The sequence below is a fragment of the Molossus molossus genome, unplaced genomic scaffold (assembly GCF_014108415.1).
Source record: "Molossus molossus isolate mMolMol1 unplaced genomic scaffold, mMolMol1.p scaffold_m16_p_11, whole genome shotgun sequence".
Taxonomy (NCBI): domain Eukaryota; kingdom Metazoa; phylum Chordata; class Mammalia; order Chiroptera; family Molossidae; genus Molossus; species Molossus molossus.
In genome coordinates, this window is record NW_023425346.1 from 45,970,661 (window position 1) to 45,998,465 (window position 27,805).

Consider the following 27,805-nt stretch of genomic DNA (forward strand, 5'->3'; position numbering starts at 1 on the left):
ATACATTCAAAACCTTAGGTAAGGATGTGATTATTTATAAGGGATATGATAAAACCATCTTCCTAGAATCTTGGTTCACTAGAAATCAGTTCTAAATACAATAAGAGGGAGCCAAACATTTATTTCCAGTTTGCTTAACGGGGAATCTACCAAAATACTCTGTTCCTCAAAAATCAAAGTGTATTTGATCTGCTACAAAAAAAGACGAACACAATGTTGAGGGCCACATTTAAAATTCAAGTTCCCCATCACTCTCAGGAGACTCCTATGGCCAGATACACTAGCTAATTAGAAATTTATTCTCTAGTGCTACTAAGTATTTTCAGAAATGTCCTCAGCTTTTCAGATGACTAGGATTCCAGTTGGCAAATTATTTTGCAAGAACTACCCATTAAGGATGAGCAAACTTTATGCCAACCCTGTGGGGAAAGTACCTACCTTCTTGGGAAAATGAGAAGCTGCTCCCAAAATACTCTGAGAAACATTTCTACTGATTTGTAAGATCATTGTATTATGGTGGATATAGAAAATGACAAGTTAATTACAAGTGTGGACTAATTTTCTATCTTAAAAAGAAGCACAGCACAACCAGAACAGATGGATATTTTTTAGTCAGAAAAATACCCAATTTTAAAAATAAGAGATACTAAAAAGTTCAGAACAATTTTATAGACAATGGGTCCTTTGGGGGCTAAAATGTCAGGTGAAAGAAATAGCTTAAGTACTTTCTGCAAATGATAATGTGCTAAATTATATGAACATTTAATACGTGAACTCCATGGAAAGGAATAACATTGATTTGAGCTTAGGGAATTTTGACTTATATAATTATTATAATAGAAATCTAGCAAGAAGCTTATTATGAACAAGACCAAAAGAATTCCCAATGATGTGTACAGTGGCAGCTCAGAACTAACAGCAGTTATAATCACAGCTTTCCAGAGTGCTCTTGGTTTGCTACTTACCAGTCAGAGCCAAGTTGAACTCAAACAAATTTCTCCTAGACTAACTGCTCAAAATCCTTGAAAATGGTAGCACCTTTTTCTAATGTTTTATATTCTAAGAAAATAAAAACGGTTTAAATATTTTACTACAACTATAAAAATACAAAATGTATTATTTGATTCACAGAATTAGACTCAAATAAGACTTAAGAGAGCATTTAATGAAAACCTCTCAGCTATTATCTTACAGGTGAGGAAACAATGTCTCAGAGTTTAGGTGATGTGCCAAGGTCACACAGCTAATAAATGGAGAGTCCAGGTGTACACTTTCTACCACACCAACATATTGTCTAATAAGACCACGTGATGAACATTTCACGGTCAATCTAAACTGCAATATTAACTGGATAAAGAAGGAAAACATAAGAACCCAGACTTGATATATATTAATATGCCTTTTCACATCCCCAGTGACTAAGAAAACCTATAAGGTCATTATCAATGCACTGCTAAGTCTAAATCAAAATAAAGATTCAAGCCCAAATCAGAATATTTTTCATCAAACTGAAAACAAAAAAGAGACGCTTTTATTTTTTAAATCCACCTTAATTGTTAGAGTTGCCATTTTCAAATAAATTAAACCATGACCTTTGACTTAATGGAATCACTAATAGTTAACTAACAGTTAACTATTAAAAGTCAGGTTTGGAAATAAACATTGCAGTTTCTAGCATCAAAATCATTCAGAGAGAATATTGCCAAATGTGTTTTGGTGCTTTCTTTGTCTATGCAAAAGATTTGATTCTTTAAAGAATTCAACACAGTGTTCTTATTTGGTGTATTTTCAGGAGAAGTTTAGTATATTCAGTTTTACTTAAATGGTACATTACAGTGTATTTATTACCTTATAAAATATATTGCTGCAAGACATGATAATAATCTTTTTTTAAAAGTAACAGATAAACTATTTTCATACACAGACTTGACTGCATTAATAATTAACAGAAAGTCCTTTCACAGGGAAATGTACTGGAAAGTTTGTCTTAAGCAAATAGGGAGAAACAACAGAAATGGGTAGAAATCAGAGGATAATAAACTGGTGCCACATGTGTAAACATTAAACAATTATACAGTCCATTCAAAAATGAAGATGGATGTACTGCAGAGTATAGTAAAACAAAGAAACTGTTCCTCAGTAAACAAATACAAGACATAATAGCTAGCAGATTTCCTACTACACTAAAGGCAAAGAGGCCCGAAGTTACAGTAGCAGGAAAGAAAAGCAAAAGCTTCACTACAGTCTCTAAATCACCATGCCCTGAAGTTGAGACCAAACTGCTTTTACATGGAGCTTTTACTACAGAGATGTTCGAGTGCAGCTTGTTATTTTCCCCCAAATCTAAATCCAATAATAGATCCTTTAATTACCTGCAGCCTCAACAAATTATAGGCTCTCTCAGGACATGTAACAAAAGTTTCCAACATATTAATAAACACACAGTAACAGGAAAGGTGAAACAGCAAGAATAAAAGCAAAAGCAGCCACATACCCTCTTCTGGAGAACTATTGGCGTTATTGCAGGCAGAGTGACCCTTCTGGCACTCAAACTCATGCCTGCTCTTCTTAGAGCGATCTCCTCTCGCAGACCATGGACGAAATGAAAGAAATCTTTTACAGTTACTCCTTGGGAATCTCAGGGCTCAGTGCAAAGAAACAACTAGGAAAGTAATAAATGTCACCCAGCTTATGTGATCCCAATCTACTCAAAGCCAATTAAGGATGGCTGTGGGACAGGACAAGGCAGCGACCAATCAAAGCCTGGAAAACTCCGCCTTTGTCCTTGGAAACACATTCTGATACTTTTGTTGATGATATTTAAAGAACCAGATTAACAGGCATCTAGTTCGCTTAACTTTTTTTTCCAAAACAGTGCAATTCAATGCCATCTTTGTTGACTAGGCAGTTTTGTCTTTACTTTACTAAAACATTTCAACATATGGCAGATAAGAAACTGTTTACATTGGTCTATTTAAAGTATATAAATAGGCAGATGAGCTAAATTTACTTCTACTACTCATAAAATTGATTAATGAGTCGATCGGAATTATAGAGACACAAAAAATAAGCCTGAATTGGTCCTAAAGTGCTAATTTACTACATGTTATAATAAAATATTCTTAGTATACATATATGCCTTTCTTGTCCTAAACAGCTAAAATGTTAGTATTGTGGACCTTTTAGCTATCCTTAAGATTATACATTTAAATATTCCTGTTAAATATTACCTAAACAACCTAAAAAATGTTAAATATAAAAGGGGCATTAAACTATAATATATGAATCTAAAATGCTTGTTTTTAAAAAGCACAAATCTGTGTAACAGCATATTTCAGTCAATGAAAAGCATTTAAGCAATAATCACTGCTTAAGCAATATCAAAAGTATAATGATCTTTTTGCCTTTTTTCTTTTTTTTTAACTTATCTTTATTGTTGAATGTATTACAGATGTTCCTCCTTTATCCCCTATTGAGCCCCTCCCCCCCGCTCCAGCCCCACTCCTGCCCTGCCCCACACTGTTGTCTGTGTCCATTTTGCCTCTTTTCTTAACTAAAAATTCTACTCTGTGTTTTGGAGAGCTGGAGGAGGGTCACAACTAAACATTGCTCACTAACAAGAAAACTTTCAATAAAATCTAAATAAAAAGTAAAAGAAACACTAAAAAATGATAAAAAGGTGTTGCAATACTAAAGCTAACCTGAGTTTTTATAATTATAAAATCCCTCCTGAACTGATACTTTAATAAGCACCTGCTCCATGCTCTTCAACCATGGCACATGGAAGGACCCCCTGCCTCCAGCATGAGGGGAACTCCTCGTGATTTGTAGATCACAACGTAATTGTAGTCACAAGGCAAAATAAAAGATTCTCAGCAACTCAGACACAAACTTTCCACTTCATTATCTAGACTGCTCTTAGGCAGGGTTCACTTTACTACCTTACACTTGGGTGTGTTTTATACGCATGGTGATCTCATATTCCTAAAAAAAAAAGAGGAACACTATACACTTTACAAACTCTAGGGTTTCCTACTTCGAATTTCAAAACCTATAATCCTTCACAATTGTAACTAAGGGGAAGAAAATTCATTTACTATAAAAAGTCACAGATGCACACCAGTAAGGAACTATCAGAAAGAAAAACTAAGGAGAAAAAAAACCATTTATAATTAAATAAAAAAATGATAATAATAACCTAGAAATAAATTTAACCACGGAGGTAGAAGACCTATATTCAGAAAGTTAAAATACAATGAAGAAAGAAATTGAAGAAGGTACAAATAAGTGGAAACATATACTGTGTTCATGAATAGGAAAAATTAACATCGTTAAAATGTCCATACTACCAAAATCAATCTATAGATTTAATGCAATTCCTATCAAAATACCAAAGGTGTATTTCACAGAACTAGAACAAGTAATCCAAAAATGTATGTGGAACCACTGAATAGCCACAGCAATCTTGAGGAAGAAAAACAAAGTTCAAGAAATCATGCTACCTAATATCAAACTATACTACAAGACTATAGTAATCAAAACAGTATGGTACCGGCATAAAAACAGACATAGATCAATAAAACAAAATACAGAGCCTATAAATAAACCTATGCCTATATGGTCAATTAATATTTGACAAAGGAGGCAAGAACATACAATGGGGTAAAGACCGTTTATTCAATAAATGGTGTTGGAAAAATTGGACAGATACATGCAAAAAAATAAAATTAGATCGCCCTCTTATACCATATGCAACAATAAACTCAAAATAGATTAAAATTTAAATATAAGACTTGAAACCATAAAAATCTTAGAAGAAAACATAGGCAGTAAAATCTTGGACATTTCTCTTAGTAATATTTTTTCTGATATCCCTCTTCAGACAAAGAAAACAAACAAACAAAATAATCAAATAGGATTACATCAAACTAAAAAGTTTTTGCACAGTAAAGTAAATCATCAACAAAATGAAAAGACAACCCACTGAGTGGGAGGACAAATTTGCCAATGATACATATGATAAGGTGTTAATAGCCAACATTTATAAAGAACTCATACAACTCAACACCATAAAAACAAACAATACAATTAAAAAATGGGCAAAAGTCCTGAATAAACATTGCTCCAAAGAGGACATACAGATGACCAATAGACATATACAAAGATGCTCAGTGTCACTAATCATTAGAGAGATGCAAATTAAAACCACAATGATATATAAGCTCACACTTGTCAGAATGGCTACCATCAATAAATCAGCAAACAACAAGTATTGATGAGGATGTGGAGAAAAGGGAATCTTCATGCACTGTCAGTGGGAATGCAGATTGGTGCAGCCACCAATGAAAATAGTATGGAGGCTCCTCAAAAAATTAAAAATGGAACTGCCTTATGACCAATTCCAATTCTTGGGATTTATCTGAAGAAACCCAAAACACAAATATAAAAGAATATATGCACCCCTATGTTCATTGTAGCATTATTTACAATAGTAAAAAATAAATCTCTTCCCTGTTTAATATGCTTCTTCTGACTTTTATGATGAAATGGAATTAAATTCAGCCTGTAACTGACAAAGCAGTTTGTTTAAAGAACAGACAAGTGGATTTAAAAAGCTGTGGTACATATATACAATAGAGTATGACTCGCCATAATAAAGAATAAAATCTTACCATTTGTGACAGCGTGGATGGACCTAGAAGGTATTATACTAAATGAAATACGTCAGTTAGAAATAGAAATATAGTCTATTATTTCACTTACATGTAGAATCTAAAGAATATAAATGAACAAACAAAACAGAAACAGACTTACAGATACAGAGAACAGACTGATGGTTGCCAGAGGGGAGGGGGTTGGGGGACTGGGTGAAAAAGATGAAGGAATTGAGAAGTACAGATTGGTAGTTATAAAATAGTCATGGGGATGTAAAGTACAGCATACAAAATATAGTCAATAATATTGTAATAACCATGTATGGTGCCAGTTGGGTAATGGAAATATCAAGGAGAACACTTTGAAAAGTATACGATGGTCTGACCACTATGCTGTATACTATGTTGAAACTAATACAAAATAATATTAAATGTAAACTGTGGTTGAAAAGAATTTTTCTTTAAATATAAAATAAAAAAAGAGAAGAAAAAAGTCACAATTATAGTGTGGGGCATTCTTTTGATCCTTATCAGTTAGATTTATCATGGTCTTTAAAAATAAAACTACATACCAACAAAAATCAACTAACACTGGGAGGGGAGTTACCATTTGTGGACTAAAAGATTCTGGTTTAACCTTTTGGCAGGCCAACAATAACAAAGCCCACAGTGACTACATATTTTCAAGATCATTACCTATATTTGGTTTTTTCTTTCTTCTTTTCTCCATTTAGTGTTTGAATATTACAAAGAAGTATGCTCTCTGGTTTCAAAGGTGAGATTCCATCATGATCAACGCAATTTATTTTACTAAATCATGAAGCAAAGTATCCATGATATGCCAGACACTGAGTTAGGCAGTTAAAACATTTGATGAATAAGGTATGGTCACTGCCTCATAGTGGAAAAGAGATATTTGTTTATATTTTTAAAAAATCACACTCAGGAGTGGGCTAAGTCATAGTGATTAAATGCTAAGACCCGAGGTGCATCGAAGTAGAAAAACTACACATCCGAGGTGAGATCAAGGCAGGCTTCACGAAGGAAATGGCATTTGCTTTGAAATGTGATACAGGGAAAAGAATACGCAGAATCTGGTAACTGATGTAGATGTAGAGTGGGGTTCACAAAGCTGACTCCAAGGTGTGAATCCTTCAAGTCAAAACAATATCCACAGTTAAGTCTGTGTTTATTATGCAGCATACCTGCTCTATAAGGACTTAGACAACATTTGACAACTAACAGCAGATGTGTGATGTCATCTCTTTGGAACACCAGTAAACTGAAGTTGGTAAGTGTTCAGTGAAAGCCACAAAGAGCAAAATGACATTCTGTGACTCTACTACCAAAAAGGTATCTGTCTTTGAAAAATGAAACTCACATATACTTTTCACAGTCAACGGGCTGAAAGACTAATGAGATGACCTCCAAGCTTAATACAGACTGTCTCAGTTTTCAGTATTCCCTCCTCAGTGTTGATGTGGACCATGCTTTATCTTACCTCCTAGTTATTGTAGAACCCGATTCAAAATTTAACTTCTTTATCATTATTATAAATGATTTCAACTCACTACCCTTGTCATCTGAGCCTTAATTTCCAGCGGCTGCAAAATGAGGATAAAAAGCTATGGCCACCAAGTTTGGACCTGCTGCGAGGCTTCGAAGAGCTGCAGGCAGGTGCTGGAAAACACTCCTGAACTCCTGCTGCAAAGTGTTGGGCCTAACATGCCTTGTCCTTAGACTGCCACAGGTCTTTACTTCCCAAAATAAAACTCTGACGTTACAGCATTTTGAACTTTATATAGCAGGGTGAGTAACAAAGTACTATAGAATAGTACTGTCCATTATTTCATTTTTTTTGCTCAATATTTTGATAGAATGAATATGAATTTTGCCACTCAAGGTTTCAGTGTGAATTAAGAACAAAAATAACTATTATGATGATTATTAATCATATTTATGTGCGCACCCAATATGAGCCAGACACTAAGCTAGCTTCCCTTTTGTTTTCACAGCTCTATGACATCGGCATTACCCATTCAATAGATGATGAAACTAAGGTCGAAAGAGCAGACAGCTAAGAAATGATCTCAGATAGCAGTACATATTGAACAAGAACTTGCCCAAGTTCACGAAATACATACGCCAATAAACCAAGGTGAAAACCGCATCTGGCTATTTCCAAGACACTCTTACTCCACACAATATTCTCTCCCACACGGTACGAAATAAGTTGACACATTTATCATCATAAACTGTCTTCTTCAATAGCCCTTGTTTCTGATATACCTAATTTTTTGTTTTACTAACTCAATAAATATGTAGTGAGGGCCTTACTATGTGTAACATACTATGCTGGGGAACCAAAAGGTGATCAAATTCTGATTCCTATTTACCAAAGAAGCTGACACATGGTGACATGAAAACAATTAGAGCAGTGCACAAGCTGGGATCAAGGCAGAAGAAGAATGCTACATAAACACAGCAACCTCTAGGTTCCAAGCCTGCCTTTCAAACGACTTTTCCCACTTGACATTAACAAAAGCTCGTTGGAACTCCCACAAGCACATTCTGGATTCCTCCCTCTTGTATTTAATGTTCACTCACTACACCCCACAATCTTTCAAGGCCCAAGAGAAGCCACACCTCTTCTCACAGTTTCATTGCTCATGCATCCTTTAAACACCTCTACCTTTTTTTTTTCCCCACAAGTTACCTTGGAATTGAGAAGTAGGAGAGAGAAATAGCACATCAACTGCCTATTAAGTGTGAGACAGTTTACATGCTATTTCATTGTATTCTAACACACTTGTCAAGCTGTTATGATTTAATCCCATTTTACAGATTCAAACCATATTCATCTTTTCCATATTCACCCTTTATTATATACTGGTTTAGTTGAGCTTCAACTACTGTTTCCTATGTGTATGCACTTTCTATCTTTTTTTTATTTTTATTTTTTTTTATCTTTTTAAATGTAGGCTCCTTCAGGGTAGGGATGTGTCTAACTTCTCTTTAACCATCAAACTGTCTACCCGGTGGCTTTATATATATATATATGTATATTTTTTAAAAATGCTATAAGACACAAAAATGTTTTTTGATTACTAAGTCCTAAAACAATATTTCTTTAGCCAGCCAACTGACCAATGCCCTGCTAGACCAAAACACACTTGCTCTGTCTTTCACTTTCCTCCTGTATATTGTGCTACTGTGCTACCCATGGGGGTAGCTCATTGCCTATCCAGCTCCATTAACTCCCTCAAAGTCTCAGATCAAAACTCACCCCTCCAAGAAGTCATTCTTCCATCTGAAGTATATCATTCCTTGTTTCGGACGTTTTTTAGGACTTAAACTTTTCCATTTTTCATGTCTTGCTCTATACTTACTAAGACATTGCTTTGATAACTAATAAATCCTTTCACAGGCCCTATTTTGAGCCTAACAAAAAATATAATACTTCAGGGTTGCTCCAAGCTCCAATTTCCTCTGCTGCTCCCAGAATACCTAACAGAGTGCTCTCTCTGTACACAGTAGGCATTATGTCCACGCACAATCAATGTGGAAAGATTAGTCACTGCAGTTACGTGGCGAACAAGCCTCCTTTCTCATCGTAACAATTGCTAGCCTTATGATTGATTCTGAACGAAGCACACAGTCTTCTTCGCAGGAACATTTGGATATCCTTTTGCTATCTGACATAGTTCTGCTATTGGTCAGTAGTGTGAGCACTAAATTTAACTGTTGTCCTGAGAACACCAGTTTCATAAATATCTTAAAATATTTTGTTATAGTAATTAACAATCTAAATCTTTAGATCTTACCTCAGTACCTCTTGTTTTACCTGTTCAACTTATTCCACTAAGACTCTTTGTTTCCTTAGATATATGACACAGCATCTGTCTTTACACTTGATGAGCCTGGTCTGATCTACCTCTACCCCATTTCCACCTCCATTTTGATCGCTATTTCCTTCTGACAGGATTTCTCATTGATTCGAACTCTAATAGAAAATTTCTTCCTTCAAAAAAATCATTGAATAGTCTGGCCAGTGTGGCTCACTAGTTGAGCGTCAATCCATGCACCAAGAGGTTGCCGGTTCAATTCCCAGTCAGGGCACATGCCCAGGTTGTGGGCCAAATCCACAGTGGTGGGCATGCAGGAGGTGGCCAATCGATGTTCTCTCTCATCAATGTTTCTATCTCTCTCTCCTTCTCCTTTCTTCTCTCTAAAAATCAATAAATAAAAGGTATTTTTAAAAAATAACTGAATGATTTAAGCCCAAGTGATGGTAAATATTAGCAATCTACAATTCACTCAATTATTTAAAAAGCACTTATGTTATCTTATGTTATTCTACACCTGACACCTTTCTAGGAGCATTATTATTACCTACCAAGAAATTATTATCAGTGGGAGGGCAAATGGACCATTAAAAAATAATTGTAATAATGTGTTAAGTTCTGTAACTGAGTATAAATAAAATGCTAGAACTGCAAAAGAGAAAGAGTTGAATTCACCATGAGGTAGCAGACAAATTCCCCAAGAAGACAAAGGATTCAAGAATAAATGTAATTCCAGGTAAAGGAAAAGTATACAAAGATGAGTCTGGAAAAACGTGGAGGGTGTGACCAAATAAGGAGAGTCATGCTGAAGAGTTTAACTTTTGATCTTGAAGGTAGCACTATTTGATAAGTTGTGAATTTTGCCTTAGTGTTGAAGATGAACTGTTGTAGTGGTATTATATATTATTTAAAAAAAACAAAAAACAAAAACTTCATACCTTCCCATTTCCATTAGCTTAGAAGAAAATAAAAAAAATTTTATATACCTAAGAGGAAAATTATTTTTATTCAGTACTTGGACCATGACTCTCTTCCACATGGTCCCCTCATAAATATGTTCCAAGAAAAATCCACCCCCTTTAAAGATGAATAATGAAATGGAACCATCATGGATGGAGTCGGTGCAAATACAGTATGAATGAAAAGAAAGGAGAAAAGGTACTGGAGAAACAAATGGCAGATGAGGGGTATTTACAAAAAAAGGACTGCCTAAGATCAGAAATAAATTAAGATCATACATTAAACCAAGAATAAAAGTCATAAGCAAAATAATATTTGTTCACATTCAAAGCAGAAAATTAAAAACATAAGAAACACAGATAATAAGAGGAGATGAAACATCAGGTGGCAGAGCTCAAGAGATTTAATTGTTATGTATTAAATCTATATATAGTGAGATCAGAGTTGAGGTAAACAGATGACAGATATAAGAACCGCAGCCAAAGAGAGAAGACAAACTGCTACAAATGTCTCAAGTATTAGAAACGGAGATTTAAAGATAAGTAAAGGGTATCTTTATAATACATGTAACTGGAATCTCCACAGAAGAAAACCAAAATCGTGAAAAACAATAAAGATATAAAGATAAAATTTAAGAAAGCTTTTTGTAATAAAATACTTATTGAAAGGGCACCCAGCTCCCCAGAGAAACTCACTTTAACAATCAACAGTAAGACACCTAGTAAAGTTACTGGTTGTAGTATTTCTCCACAACATTCAACAGATTGCAGTAGACCCCACTAGTCATTCCACTGGATGGAGTAATGGCCATGAAATCCTCTGGGAAAGGAAATTTATATGAAACTTTTAAATCCAGCCAGAACTCCTTAAGTATAAAGGCAACAGACAATGTTAAAACGTTTTCAACATAAGCAAACACTCAAAATCTTGTTCCAATAGGGTATTTTTCAAGAATTTGCTAAAAGATTAAAAAATGTAGTCATCCAAGAGATGGTTGAAAAAATCAGAGTAAAGGGACTAGAATAAACACTGAAACTAATTATGGAACTAAAACCATATGTGATTATGTTGCTATGATAAAATATAAGTAATATAAGCCTTAACAATGCAGAAATGATAAAACAAACCAAAAAAAAAAAATCAAAGCTGAAAGAGGAAGAACATGGAAAATTATTGAGATTAAAAGATATTATTTCAAAGTGATAAATCACAGGAGAATTCAAGTAAATTATTTTATAATACTAAAATTAGTTAGTAAAATATTTCCTATTTGGAAGGAAGAGGAAAAATATTAATTTTGTTATTGCTCCTCAGAGGGATTAATAGATAATGTTTTAAAAAATAGGAGAATTAAGGGCTTTTGTACAGTTATAATCATAACGGCAAAAAATATATAAACCTTTCTAATTAAAAGAACACAAAGTTAAGAAAACAGAACAAATTGTGAAATTTTTTCAAAACCCATAAATTTAAAGACATACTGTAAAATCATATAACAGTATTAATACCAAACTTTTATTTATTTCAGTAACTGCCAGAGAGCTAAATTTACCTACTGAAAAGAAACAAACTTTCCATTTGAATCATAAAGCAGATTCCATTCTATTCTGTGGGAAATAGACCCTTATAACCAAGTGATTCTGAAAGCTGCAAAACAATGGAATGGGGTGTGGTAAGAAAGGAAGGAAAGAAGGAGGGATGGAGGGATAGGGAATGAAAAGGAGGGAGGGAGGGAAGAAAGAAAGAAAATAATGCAGTGGTCAACATGTTGCAAAACTGAACTCAGAACAGAAAAGCATTGCACGACCAATGAAAAGAGCTTTGTAATGTCAAACGGTGTGATTAACAATAAAAAATATTGATTATGAATATCTAAGTATCAAATAATACACATTTGTACAACATACCTTACAAGGAACATGAGGAGAATCAGATAGAAACACATTATTAATAGACTATTATCCAACCCTCTCAAACCATGAAGCAACAGTGGATTAAAAAGTGGGTGTAAATACAAAAATATAAATAGACTGATATAATTAGTAAAATAGGTTTAACTGTTACATATTAAACTCTAAGGTTAAATCAGAGAATATAATTTCTCATTAAGAGCGTGTTAAAAAGAAAAAAAACTTGGTCAAATTGTAGGTCACAGATATAATCCCATCATACTTCAATTCATATCCTTTTGTTTGTTTGTTTGTTTGTTTGTTTGTTATTTTTGTGTTTTTTTTGGTATGTGCCCCTAGAGGAAACCGAACCCAGGACTCTCTGGTTCACAGGCCAACGCTCCAACCGCTGAGCCAAATCAGCCAGGGAATTCATATCTTTAAACACATCTACTAATAAACTAGAATAAAAATAAATTCATTAACATTCAAAATTGGAAAATATCATAAAATTAAGTAGATAAATAGCTAGTGAACCAAATCTAGGGAGGAAAAGAAAAAAGTACCAATATACGAAATCAGAAATAAAGTAATTAAAAGAATATAAAGAAACTACTTCCCCCAATTTTATGCAAATAAAACATGGATGAAATGGATAATTCCTTAGGACAATATGATTCATGCTAATTGAATCCAGAAAACAGAAAATTCAAGACATCAAATAGCACAGAAAAAAGTTGTCAGAGCTACAAAAAGAAGTGGCCCAGTCACAGTGTTTTTAACAGAGAAATTTTATAGAACCTTTAAGGAAAAAATTAATTCTATGTTATTCAAACTATTTCAGTGTAAAGAAAATGTACAATTATAGGCAAGAAAGTTAGAAGAATAGAGAGGTTTCAATAGCTGATATACCATAAATCTGTCATCATTCAAATTCTAAAAAGTACTGACAAATTCATGTGCACAACAACAGTTGAAATGAATGGAAAAAAGATGAGACACCCAAAAAAGGCTAACTATACCCGTATGAGTAAACAAAAGATACAGCTTTTTCCTGTTAAAGAGAATATCACAGGCCCAATATGATATCAATTGTGCTAAACTCCAGAATATCAAACCTAGACTAAATACCTGACTTTATCACAGTTACAAGATTCACCAAAAATGTAATCTTAATTCCCCAGTATAGAATTTTCTGGTCAACACCAATGACTAAATCCCTCTCTATCGCACCGCAACCCCTCGCCACAATAAAGAAAGAAGCAGTAATCTACCTGATAAAACCCTGGACTTCCCTCTATCCCCCCCCCAAAAAAGGATGCCTGGCCTAAAAATAATCCTTTTTGTTCTTTTGATAATAACTCCCTGACACACCCTTCTTCTCATAAAAACCTTCCATTTTGCACAACCCCTTTGAGCACCCTTCTGGATGGGATACTGCCTGATTCATGACCACTTAATAAAGCACATTAGATCTTCACATTTATTCACTGGAATTTTGCTTTTAACGTAACCCAACATGATACACTAAAAAGGACTCCAAAATTAGAAAACTAACGAGAAATTTCTAAAAATTAACTAATTTATAAACATGTTAGAAGAAATAACCAAAGAATAGATAAATAATCTTCTGATGGGGAAAAACCTTCCTAAATCAGACCTAGTAGCCATAAAAAAAAGAAAATCAACAAATTTAACTCATAAATATTTTAATGTTTATGGTATAAAACACTCATACATAAAATTCAAATACTGTACAAGGCACGAATTCAGAGAAAATAAGTACAACATATTTAAGAAAGGATTAATATCCAGAATACATAAAGAGTTCCTAAAAATACATTCTAAAATAAAAATAAATGAAAGGCAGATATGAATACACAATTCACACACATACATAAACATTATTATACCACTGATATAGAAAAGGGAAAAGATATTCAACCTCACTAGTACTTAGAGAAAGGTACATTAAAACAAAGTATTTTCACTACTGGACAAAAATTTCAAAATATTTGAAAATATCAAATGCCAGCACTAGTGTTCAGAAGAAAGTGATACTCCCAGACACTGATAAAAGTAGAATAAATGGGAATAGACTTTGGAAGGACATTTGGCAGCACCTATAAAGTCTTGAGAAGCCATGCCCTTTGCTATAACTAGTACTTTCCTGTTTCTATACTCTACAGACTAACTAGCATACATATTTAGAAAGGCATCTACAAGAATTGTTTGAAAACAGTTGGTATGTTAAAAATGATTACAGATTAATAAAATGTACTGCAGTCAGACTATGAAATGTTAAGTAGCAATTGCTAGAACTAAGGTATGGATTAACAATAAAGATTGCTAAACATACTGTTGATTTTTTTAAATTACGGAACAGTAATTTAGTGTGACCCAATCAGTGTAAAACCAAATAAAATATCTATACTTTTAAATATATACAGAAGTATAAGCCCATAGAAAAAAAACCTAGAAGAATCCATGTCAAGTTTTTAATTATACTGACCTCTGGTTAGGAAGGTGAGATTGAGCAGAGATGTGATCATGAAGTGGTTATTTTCAGGTATTTATTTTTATAATTTTTACAATTCATCTATTATTCATATAAAAATTAAAATATGAAAAGCTATAAGGTTATTCAAGTTTGAGGTCACTTTTATGGTCAACTTAATAAAAGTGGAGTGCCATGAGCTCTGACTGTCAGATACTGACAATGGTTCCGTAAGAATTCTTACTGTGCTTATTGCTTCTGAGCAACTCTCTCTGGTGTTGGCATTTAATACATTCTACGATACAGCATCCATTTCTTTAAGATATATTGTATTTAGAAAGTCCACAATACTTACTTAATGAGCAAATACTTGAATTGTCCATGAAGTCATCCCATGTCACTCGGTACCTAGGAAGCCTTTCTACCTCTGGTCAATGGTCATTCAAAACTCCCTCAAAACCTCCAGCTAGAGGAAAGTAATAAACCCCATGTGTTGCTATCTGCATGTCCCTGAGCCCCCTAGGTTTCCAGCAGATTCTTATTAACCACTAGCTAAAGGCAGGAGTGCTCCAGTTGGCAGGGTGGGACTTTCATCTGTGGATCTCCTCTCTGTGACTCTCCCTTCAAGTAAGTGAAACATACACCAGTTCAAGAGAAAACAGGAAACATTAGCTGCAAAATATATTTCCACTACCAAACAAAATATATTTCTGAGTAAACTAGAAAACTTCCCTTTTTTCCTCTAAAGCCTATCCCTCCAACTCTACTTTGTTCCCTGTGGCAGGCTGAATACTGCTTCTCCCCAAAACGACCATGTCCTGATCCCCAGAAGCGATGGTGATGTTATCGTACAAGCTGGAAGACTGGAGCTTCGATCCTATGTCCTCTACCCACTCTCACATCATCAAGTCTTATCTGCAAAATGAATTATTCGTACAGAATGGTCGTTAATATTTTTCCATTCATAAAGGGAAAACACATTAATATAAATTTAAAAACACTTTCGTGTCCTGAAAGAAATGAACATATGGGTGTGTTTATTAGACAGATGACTAGGAGTCATTTCCTACAATTTAAAAGTCCTTTTCAGGATATTTAAGTACTTTTCTCTTAAGTATCATCAATGTTGCACAAATATGTAGGAATACATTGATTTGTCATAAATCAATGTCACCCTACTGACCAAAGACACGGAATGTCGGCTGCTTTTCTCCCAAATATTATAAATCACACATTACAAACTCCAGTGGGATATCCTGCCCACTCCTCCTCTTCATATCCATCAAGACGCTGCTAGAGCCTGTATGAAAGGTCTACACTCCTTTACAGGGAATGCTGAACCTTAAAGAATAAATCTTTCAGTATTTCCAACTTCACCAGTGGAAAAGAAGTAGAAGACAGAATTCATTTTAAAATAGACCTCAACTCTCAGTTGATGTATTACCGTCAATCCCAAGTAACAAGTTGGTTTATTTTTTCACAAGCAAACAAGTTAGATGGCACAAGAAATTTCATTGAAATGCATACAATATTTTTAGTCGCCAGCAGTACTACATTTAATTTTCATTTTTCTTCATATAAATTCTTGAGAGGAAAAGGACTGAAAGCTGAGGAACTGTTTCCTAAGTATCTACCAGTATTCCATGTCGTTAGCCAGTGCTTATAATTATTAACAAAAAAATAAAATAAGAAGTGATCATACAGACCATATAAAAACCTCTAATCAAAAGAGTCAACAAAGCACAATTTTAGTCACCAGTCAGTTTCATTTAAAAAAAAACAAACAAAAAATCTCCAAATTTACTTTTCTCCACATAAAACATTACTAAGCAGGGTGACTGTAAGGTCTGCATTCATTTATTCATCAAACCATATTTACTGAGCACAGATTATACATGAAGCATAGTCAGATCTAAGTGGGTCACAGATGAGTATGTCATAGTTCCTCAAGCCACTTCAATGTAGTATGTTAGGTGCTAGAAGACAGGCACCAATTTGGTGCTTTGGGCCGTACAGAGAAAAAGTTAGAGGTTGACAAAGGCTTCGTAAAGGAAGAGGACCTTATAAGGGAAGGATTTCACTGCTTAAAGGGGAGGCGGGGAGAATTTCAGGCATGGAAAGGGAGCACGGGATAGATTTGAAAACAGAGAAATATATTTTGATTAGACGGAATGGATATGTAGAGAATAGCGGGATGCAAAATTGAAATGTTTCACTGCAGTCAATCTTTTGGACAACTTGAAAATTCAGTTTAAAAATCTGACGTTAATTTTGTAGGCAATGAGCTCCAGTGAAGATGATTAAGCAGAGAGATGGGACTAAAGCTGTCCTTCTGGGAATGTTAATCTGGCAGCCATTCATCAGACGAATCCATATGGGAACACTGTAAATCCCACTGGTTTCTTTCATAGACTTCTACCTTACAACAAACTGTGTCACCCAGTTATTTAGCATTCTATCTCCCCTTTCCACATATGCTTTGACTCCTCTTGTGCTGACCTCTGAATCTGCCATATAACACAGGCTACATTATCCGAAGAAGCCTTCAGGAATGAGCCAGAGCTACCTTGAAGAAGAACAGAGGCATGTCCAATAACCTTCATGCTAAAAACAGCCCAGACATCACTTTAAAAGCCAGAAGTCTATATTTAGATTCAAGTTCCTTGATCAAAATGATAAGCTTAGAGGAGCAAGGCGTCTGAAGGAGAAAGAATAATTACCATATTGGGTACTGGCCTCCTGGGAATTATAATTTCCACTTTATAATAATGCAAATGATGATCAGAGATGTTAGAGGTTAACTTGCTCAAAGCCACAATGCTGACATAATGCTTGGCAAAATCTGGACCCAGATGGGGAAAACAGAAGAGGGAAAATAATGAAACATAAAACATTCTCTTAGCTGAATAAAAGAGCGTAGGTTTAAAATTAAATGAGTTTACCAAGTACAGAGTAGGAATAGTGAACGTTTTAAGACAATATTTTAAACATATTTAGTAAAATATCATAAATCCAATAATAAGAAAAAAACTTCAAAGCTTCCAAAGAGAAGATTAAGAACCAGTAAAACATATCAAAATTAAAAGTCTTACAAATAAACAGAAATCAAATTGGCAACAAACTTTTTATCTTTAAAAAGGATGCTGAGGGACAATGGATTAATAGCTTCAGATTTCTGAGAGTAAATTTATTTTGAACATGGAATTCTACATCTAGACAAATTATTAAACAAGAGTGAGGGTCAAGTGAAGACATCCATAAAAATAGAGCTTTTTATCTATTATTCATAAACAAGCACCCTAAATGTTTTAGGCATGGTGCCTGGCATTATTTCACATGAATTACTCCGACCAGCTGCATAAAAAATAGTATTTTAGTTCATGTTTTTAAATTTTCAGTTTACTAAAATTTCAGTTTATTGGCCCTTGCCAGGTGGGTCACTTGGTTGGAGCATGGTCCCGCACATCAAAAGGTTGTGAATTCGATTCCTGGTCCCAGCGTGTCAGGGAGGCACTAATTGATGTTTCTTTTATTGTCTTTCTCGCTCTCTCTCTTTCCCTCCCCCCTTTCCTCTTCTCTAAAAATCAATAAAAGCATATCCTCAGGGGAGGATTTGAAAAAAATCAGTTTATTGGAATGCTGTATTCCCCAAACATCCTTATCTCCAATTTTTTATAGATAGGTATTTTTAGTACTGAAATTGGCACAATAATGTATTATTGTTTGTACCTATGAACTCTCATACCACAAACAAATAACGTTACTGAAGCGAAAGGAGGGGAGGGGAGGGGAGGGGAGGGGAGGAGATGGGAGGGGAGGGGAAGGGAGAGGAAGGGAGGGGAGGGAAAGAAGAAGCCAGGAAGTTGATAAATTAAAACTCCAAAAGGTAATTCAAGGCAAAGATAATTACTTGTTTTTATTTTCCCCAATTTAGACTTTGCTAACCTTATAATCAGAAACTGACATTTAGGCTTATCCCCCAAGGCAAAATTTTATCCTAGATATTAGGACCAACTGTAAGGAAAACTGCAGCTGCAACCACTTCTCCCAGAAGTAGAAAGACGGCATGAGCAGGAGTGCCCTGGAATCACTGCAGACAACACGGGAAGGAGGTGAGGGTGCAAGGGTCCTTCCACAGAAGGCGTTTGTCATGTGTTTGTCAAGGCAACAATATCTGATAGGAAACAGAGTCCCAAAGCATCCCTGAATTGTTCAGGACTTCGCTCCTGCTCATTCCCTGTGGTCACCAAATATTTCTTAAGCCAAATGAGATGGTCAGCTTCTCATCAATTGTTGAGACAAATCTGTTTTTCCAGTTTTCACAATTTCTCTAGGTAACAGGATTTTAACCTAGAACACCTTTCAAAAGTATTATGCCACATGGGAAAATGCACTTAATATTTCAGTGATTCATTTAATGGTTTTATAAGGATAAGAAAACTTCCGACAATGCCCAGCCAAGGATAGGCAAAAAAGGCAGACACGCTGCCAATGTACCTCCTCTTAACAGCAGCATCCTTATGTTCTCTCATTAGCCTCTCCTGAGCAGACTGAGTAGAACTACTGAATTAAATAACGGCCAAAGAATTTCGCTACTCAATTCCGCAGACCATCTGGCTGGTTATGCAGTTTCTGCCAGTGGTCACAGCAGAAACTTAGAGAAAGCAAATGTGGACATCATTATAAAGCTGTATGTAGGTGGAGAGAGAAAAATATTCTTAACTGTAATTGTGGGAGAATGTACATGTTCATATATTTATGAGGTGTGACTATATGATAATGATAACTGATTTAACAAATATACCAGAATATATAGATGCAGCAAATGAGCAAAACCTCCCAAAGAGACCTGTCTCAGAAGTCATTCAAGTAGATCTCATGTGAGATCATTCCAAATTGTTTTAAAAAATAATAAACCTATGTTTTTATTTTCAGCCATCTTTATCCATTTGTCTTTATTAACAAAGAAGAAACCCTTGTTTTAAGACATAATTTAGGGAAGGAATTGTAAGCTATTGTTAAAATCAATGCAGTAGTTTTGAATGTTCAGCTTGCTGCAGGGAAAGCTGTTTTGAGAAAAAGGTAGTTTCTGTTTAAACCTCCCAGACCTTTATTAAAATTCCCAATTCAGATAAATCATTCCAAAAATTTCTTTTAGATAGCATTCATACATGATACATGTTAGTGCAGGACAAAACTGGAGTAGAATTACACCTTTTACATGTTGCATGTACATATCACAGTGCATAGAGGTCTCTCCTGGAGCCCATGTGTACATTTACAGACATTTTATAGGAGCTGAATTATAAGACCGTATTCAACAGCTATTTATAGGGATTTATGGTTATTGTGTTTCTGATTTCAAGATGCTGCCCTACGAGGATGTATTTAGTTGAAATTACAACTATAATAATACCATGCCTTTGGAAAAAATACTATCCTAGTTTAAATATCTACTCTGCTGTTCCACGGATGTCACAGAAAATGTTTTAGACATCCCATACCCTCATTCTAACCATGAGCCTGTCCACAGGCAGGTTTTACATTCCTCCGAGGGAATACCAAACGCTCGAGTCGAGCAGGAAACACAGCCTCATGACCTTCACGGCTTCCCAGGCGGAGTGCTCACATCATTCTCCAGACTGGCTCTCAACAACGTTTTGCTCTTTCTCAAACTCAGATAGTCACAAGGAATTAAGATCACCCGTGGGGATGTGTGTTCAAAGACTGCTATCAATCTCTAAAAACAAGTCAGTTGTTCCAAAATGATTGAGTAGTAACACCATCCCTAGAATCAATGTCCTCCCAGTGACCACCTTGAGTGAGACTGAACTCATTCTGATGTATCAATTCTGGAATAAAAAACATATATCACGTGACATTAAGCCACACCCAAATGAAACTTCAATAGTTTGGAGGCGGGAAAAGCAACAAAACGAATATTTAGATTATGATCTACTGCAAACTGACATGTAATCTATACTCTACATACAAGCACATAGCACACTGATCCTGGCCGCATCCTACAAGATAAAACATACCTCCCCTACAGCACTGTTTCACCTCTCCTATGACTGAAACTACTTTGATGGTGCTTTATAGAAGTAGTTGCACTTTTAAAAATTTTACAAAGAAGACACAATCATAGTCTTTATGATAAGAAAATATTAACTCCACTATTTATTTTGCCATGATAATATTCTATTAAAATAAGTCTGACCTATTCTCATGATGATCAGATCAGTGGTGACTGATCTATTCTAATCCATATTTGCAAAACTGCCACTTGATTTATTTTGCAAACAGCTACGTCACATGTATAATAATAACATGACAGCAATGGGCTGTAATCCTAATGAATGATGCAGTTTGTTAACCCAGTAAAATTATTTGGCTTGATGAATTTCTATCAACCCTAAGAAATTGCTTTCAGTTCTAATGTTAAGCTGATTGGAATAATACATGAAAATTTCTGTATATTTCAATGAGAGTTCTCAAACCCAGCAGTGAATGAGATAAATGGACACAAAAGTACTCTTTGGTCTTGTTTTTAAACAGCTTCGCACTGAAGCTGAGACTGACCATATACAAGTTGAGTGGCAGGCCTGGTATGCTGTCTTGTTACATAAAAGCTTGTGCTAGAATCTTCATAAACATAATATTTTAAAAGTATGTCTTTGTATATTCATAAAAAATTATGACAAGTTAAATTTGAGAATTCCATTATTGTTCTTTCTGTGTCATTTCACTAAGATTGTGTGCTTTGTACCTTCTGCTGACTTGTTTACTAGTTATGTGAGATTGATAAATCATTTTTACTTTACATTTTTGTACAATGAAGTGACATGAAATATAATTTGATGTATAATGTTGCCTGTGTGCTAATTATAACGTTATATGCACAGAACATTTTGGCATTACAAAAGGCTGAATAAATAGCTATTTTACTTAAAAATATACTCTTCCATATCAGTCTTCTGTGCAGAATGGCAGACATTCTAGGACTAGGGATCGGAAATGTACTCAGGCAGATTTCACTAGCATTTGCTTCTGTGGTCAGCATCTCACTGAGGTGGCCTTCCAGCACAGTCCATTAAGTAAGGGGTTTCCACCAAAACATTGGTTTTGGGATGTTTCAAGACTGAAAAAACCACATTGTTTCCTCCTTCTCCTTGCCTCCCCCTCCCCCACATCAATAACACCTCAAGCAGAGCCTTGGGCCCAGGATACCTTAAGAGTACTTACTTTCTTCAATAAAAGAGGGAAAGGGAAAAAGCTGTTCTGCGACCCCATCCTGGTAGTTTGCTAATTCTCAGAGAACTAGAGGACTGATACATGAAGGACTAGAATTCTCTAGTCCTCTGGGTGGTTGGTCTGGAGGCCAGAGGTTTCCAAAGGCCTCAGACCAGTTACTTCCCTATGATTCTGTCTAGTCCTCTGAAACTATCCTGACCCCACTGCCTTCTCCACAGCAGTGGCTTTGGGCAGCTGGGCCCACATGCTTGGTAAGTTCGGTCCAGAGCCTCCGCTTTATAGGCTACTACTGATCTCAGTGAGGCCTTTGAGACCCAACCCTGAACATGCCAGCTCCAACTTGGAGGCCCTGCCTTTTGGGTTCTGCCAAGCTGGGATCTAAGCAGGTGGCTGGCATCAGCCACTGGGCACACTGTGTTCATGCAGCCCTCGTCTTCCCAGTCTGGCATTCGTGAGCATGGCAACCTGCTAACAATCTGAGAAATTAAAGGAGTGGGACCTGGATTTAGTGACACTGTACAAAGATCAGCTCAGGTTCTCCTCCTGCTTCCACGCTGCTGGACAAAGGATTACGGTTAAGTGCTGGCAAGTAATTCAATTCATTTGGGTCTCTGTCTCTACATTTGTAAAACAAGAAAACAAATCACTAATGGAGCCCTTTTCTGCTAAAAGCTTATAACTCTAGATCAACATACAGTTTTGATCAAATATTTTAAAACTATGTTTAGATGCATTAAAAAGGTAGGAAGGACAGGGTCCCAAAGACATCAGCCGGAGTTATTTCTAAGCAACAGGATTGTGCTTTTAGATTTTGTTCAGTGGTTCTAGTTTTATCTTTTAGTTATATATGGTTTCCAGTTTTCTGTAATTTATTTAAGAGTTTGAATAAATTATTGAAATGTAAATATAATTTAAAATTAGAAATATAAAATAGAATCATATTATTTCACAAATATAGATATAAAAAATCCAGCAAGGGTTTTCCAAATCACCGAATGTGTTTTTGTATTGTTGTATGCTGTTTTAATGGAGCTTTCTTACTTACACCTACACAAACCCTGACAGAACTATTCATTCAGCATCATTAACTGAATTCCAACCAGCAAAGTCTTTGACTAATTGTTTTGGTGGAATGATGATATAGGTGCCTGGAAAGTAATTTCCTTGAAGGTGTCATCCTCATTGTAAACCACCGAATGCACATTTACTGCTGAATATACACGCATAAGCCAAAAACCCTTTAAGAGTCTCAAGTCTATCAACACTCTTCAAGATGTGTACAGATAAGCGTTCCCTTTTGGAAGTAGGAAAACTTTGGCAAAGTTTGCTATTCACTAGATATTTTGAGCAGCTTATGGTAAGACTAACCTTCTTCCCTTTGCTTTCTTTGTATGAGCTTTGTGTATAGTGCACTACATAAACGATTTCCCCACATGTAGGAACACTCCTCTGTCTCTGAAAGTTGGCCTAAATACAGACCCCATTTTCCTCATTCCCTTTTCCCCTGTGCTGCTACTCTCCGCAGCTCGGCTCTGCCTCCACACGCTGCCATTCTCCCGTCTTCTGCGCTCCCCGAGGATCAGCCTTGAGTTTCATAAACACGTGATTGCAAGTGTGCAAGAACCAGCCTCAAGTTACAATTTAAAACACATCACTTCATTTATGTAGTAAGTAGATGGTATTTTTAAAGTGTTTTCATGTAGATTCCCAGAGAAACAGTTAAGCCAGAAGGCAAAGTAAATAGGGTATGCCTATAAATAAACATATATTTATAGTTATTAATACTTGCATAAATGAAGACAGGGAAATGTATAAGACATCAATAAAAGTGGATCTTTGTAGGGATTGGGGAAGACATCAATGGCTTCAAAAATACAGCAAGATTTCACAAATAATTTTATGTGCTTTTCTTTTTATAATGTGAGCTACCCAAGATAATAACATTAAAAATTAAGTGAATGGATACATGTGTTTTCAATGGATTTAAAGTTTCAAGACTGTAAAGTAATGCATTTTCTCCTCCCTTTCAAATCCACCCAAACAAGAACAATAAACAAAAACACTAACTCCATCTACACAGAGACCAGGAAGCAGATTTAACCATGAACTTTAATATATGAAAATATACAATGGTGAAAAGAATGGTAGATGACTTAGGAGAAAAAAGTGAGAGCAAACGTAATGAGAAGCAATCCAGTATGTCCTGCAAACCCCTGAAATGTTCAGAAACTGTAAATATAAGACATGTACAGAGGAGGTGTTGTTATTGCATATATGTATTTTAAAAAGCCATGGCCTGAAAATCTCCATAAATGGTCTTTATAAGCCAAGTCCCCTCCACCCCCTTCTCTATGCTACTGAGTCAGACCACTACTTCTACCGCCACCCAAGAGATACTGTCCTAAGAGAAATGAGCTGGAGAGGCTCCAAGGCCAGAGGAAGCTGGGGGTAAAAATCTACATCCCAATTCCTAAGACACCTACTTTCCAAGCACTCTATCCTCACCTCCTCCCACTGGCCACCAGGCTACATCCCCAAGCAAAACATTGAAGGATCCCAGGCTAGAGGAACCAAATGGCCTCAGATAAAAGAACTAGATGGTCATGAAGGTTCCCCAATAAGCCTGATTAGTACTGCCCTACAATGACAGCAACTAGCCAACACACAGATCTTTCAGTAATCAGTTTATGGCCTCATTTTTAAATATAAATGGGTAGGAAAAACTCAACAGACATTTGATGAATATCTCCATCACAGAAGACAAGAAGCACAACAAATAAACAGAGAAAAAACTCAGATGCCACAAGTGAGACAGAAGACAACTTCAAAGAAGGCATAAATAATATCCTGAGAGAAAGGGTAGAAATAGCAGCCAGACCCTATAAAAATAAAAAGCATATTTAGAAATAAGAAAAGAGTTCTTAGACATTAAAGATATAATTACTGCAACAAAATGGTTATTTCAGAACAGAAACATACATTGAGAAAATCACTCAAAAAGTCGAACAAAAGACCCCAAAAAAAGGATGAAAGGAAAGACATTATTAAAATAGTAGATCAATTCAATAGGCTCAACATTTGACTTATACAATTCTAAAATAGAAAAAAATAAAACAGAGAATGAGAGAATACCACAGAAATAATACAGGGAAAAAAATGCAGAAAAGAAGGACTAATTCCCATGGTTAAAAGGTTTACGAAGTGCCCCACACAATAAATTTCTTTTTAAGAAGTCCCATATCAAAACATGTCATCGTGAAAGTAAAGAACATCAGTGATAAAGCAACTATCCTAAAACTTCCAGAGAGGAACGAGTAGGTCATAAAGAACTGAAATTATGAATAAACTGGAACTCTCAACAACCTACAAACACAGCTACATACACCATCACAAAGAAGAGGAAACAAATAAATCATAAGACTCAGGAAACAGAGAATCCAACATAGTAAAGAGAAAAAACGGTTTCCAGATGAAGGCCAAGCCAAGCCCCGAAGCAACAGCAGCTCTGCAGTGATCTGGACAGCAGCCTCTCCAGACCAGAGCAGGACAGAAACAGAGGAGCAAGTGGGGGAAAGATACCTGGGAGGGGGAGCAGCCAACCTCTGCTGGCACAGCCGGCCAGCTGACCTTGAGAAGCCTGGGTGTGAGTGCTTTACCAGCTTGTTGGAAGGGGTGACTAGCTGTGGTCATAAGACCAAAGAATAGGAAGCACATTTTTTAAATGAGGCAATTATTCATTTCAGGAAAAACGAAAGGTTCTCACAATAAAAAAAAATGTGATTATAGTACACTGTGCGGCACTGAATGATATTGACAAAGTCACATTAAGGGAATTAACAAAAAACTGTGATGTGACCATGTTGTCAGTATGGGAGAAGAGGAGAGGCCACCAAAGAACTAAAAATCTTCAGTTGCCATAGGAAGTCAATAGATAACATGTAAATACCTTGTGTTGATTATCCAGCAATAAAAACTATATTGTGCTGGCTCACAAGACCACACTTTATATATACTGATTAAAAACACTATGTTATCAGATCTTAGCTGTTGTAAATAGTGCTGCTACAAACATGGGGAACAGCCCAAGTGTCCATCAGTAGACGAATGGATAAAAAAGCAGTGATACACATACACAATGGAGTACTATGCAGCTGTAAGAAAGAAAGATCTCTTATCCTTTGAGACGACATGGAGGGTCCTGGAAAGTGTTATCCTAAGTGAAACAAGCCAAACAGAGAAAGACAAATATCATATGATCTCAGTTATTTGTGGAATATAATGAATATAACCGTCTGAGGAACAGGGTAGTCCCGGAGACGTGGAAGTGGGGTACACTGACAATCCCCAGAAGAGGGAATGGTGGGGGAGAGATAAACCACAGAACTTATATGCATGTGTGCATGAACAACGGACATGGACAACAAACCTGGGGACAAGGCGGGGAGGAAGAGGGAGGGGGGAGTCAGTGGGGGGAAAAGGAGAAACATCTGTAACAAAAATAAACTAATTAATTAATTTTAAAAAACTCACAGAATAAAGGATACTTATGTCTTAAAAAATAAAAATAAATAAAAAAATTAAAACACTATGTTAGCCTGGCCGGTGTGGCTCAGTGGTTGCGCATCGTCCCATGCACCAAGACATTGCTGGTTCAATTCCCGGTCAGAGCACCTGCCCAGGTTCTGGGCCAGATCCCCAGTGGGGAGCACACACGAGGCAGCCAATTGATGCTCTCTCTCATCAATGTTTCTATATCTCTCTCCCTCTCCCTTCCCCTCTCTCTAAAGTCAATAAAGAAAAAAAAAATTTTCAAAAAAAAACACTGAATTAAATAACGGGAAAACAGGACCACATCCTTTGGCAAAAGTCACCCCTGGGGTAGGAAGACAAAAGAAGCTTTGTTTTACTTTTATAAGATTTACTTTTTGATTTTCTTAAAGTTATATACACATATTATTTTGACATAAAATAAGTTTATGTGTCCACATGACTAATTTCATATTTAATTTTCATGACACCATGTGATACAAAGGGCTGGGTGTTATCATCTCTATGACTGACAGAGAAACATGTAATGTGTCTGCTGACCTCTAAAAAACAATCTAGCTAATCAGCCATAAGCAGAACCAACTTTCTTGCCTCTTGCTCCAGGATGCTGTCTACTGCATTTTTTTCGGTCGAGCACTGATGTTGGATGTAATTATTTACCAGGAACTTTCAAATAATCTCATTATCTATTACAGGGGCAAGGGAACTTCGAAATCAGTTATAATTTGACAATCTCCAAGGTGTGAGCTGAAGCAGCCATACATAGATCTAAGGGCAGGAAGAAGCAATCAATTTCTTCCTAAATTTCTTCATTAAGTGACTCTATAGCCATATCGTTTTTTACCACAAATATTTTGCACACATTTTAACTCATCTCCTAGACATTTTTCTGTTAACTTTTATAACAAAAGGTAGTTTACAAAAGTAAAAATGGGGTTTAGAGAAGAATAAAGAGGAGAGTACCCATATTGTTTTTAAGATCAGACTCACACTCAACCTCAAAATCAGTTTCTGCCAGGCTCAACCAAAGGTTCTCCGGGAAAATGGTTTTAATCCTCGAATGCCAAAATATATATATATATATATATATATATATCTCAGACAAGTAATTGGTCCATAATTGTTTCATTCACCAGAGCCCAGCTCCATATTTACACA

At 35.7% G+C, this 27,805-nt stretch overlaps 1 protein-coding gene across 2 annotated transcripts in view; it reads right to left on the reverse strand.

Annotated features, from left to right (window-relative positions):
• The window catches only part of GRB14 (growth factor receptor bound protein 14), a 106,885-nt gene that overhangs the window by 51,517 nt on the left and 27,563 nt on the right, over nt 1–27,805 (reverse strand). Inside the window, exon 1 of one of the 2 annotated variants that reach the window (XM_036254166.1) lies at nt 2,495–2,675. The exons of the other annotated variant lie outside the window; for it this stretch is intronic. Coding sequence (XP_036110059.1) covers nt 2,495–2,557 — 63 coding nt within the window. The 5' untranslated portion in view covers nt 2,558–2,675. Of the gene's footprint in view, nt 1–2,494; nt 2,676–27,805 lie in introns of those variants that run through there. 2 annotated transcript variants of the gene reach the window in all.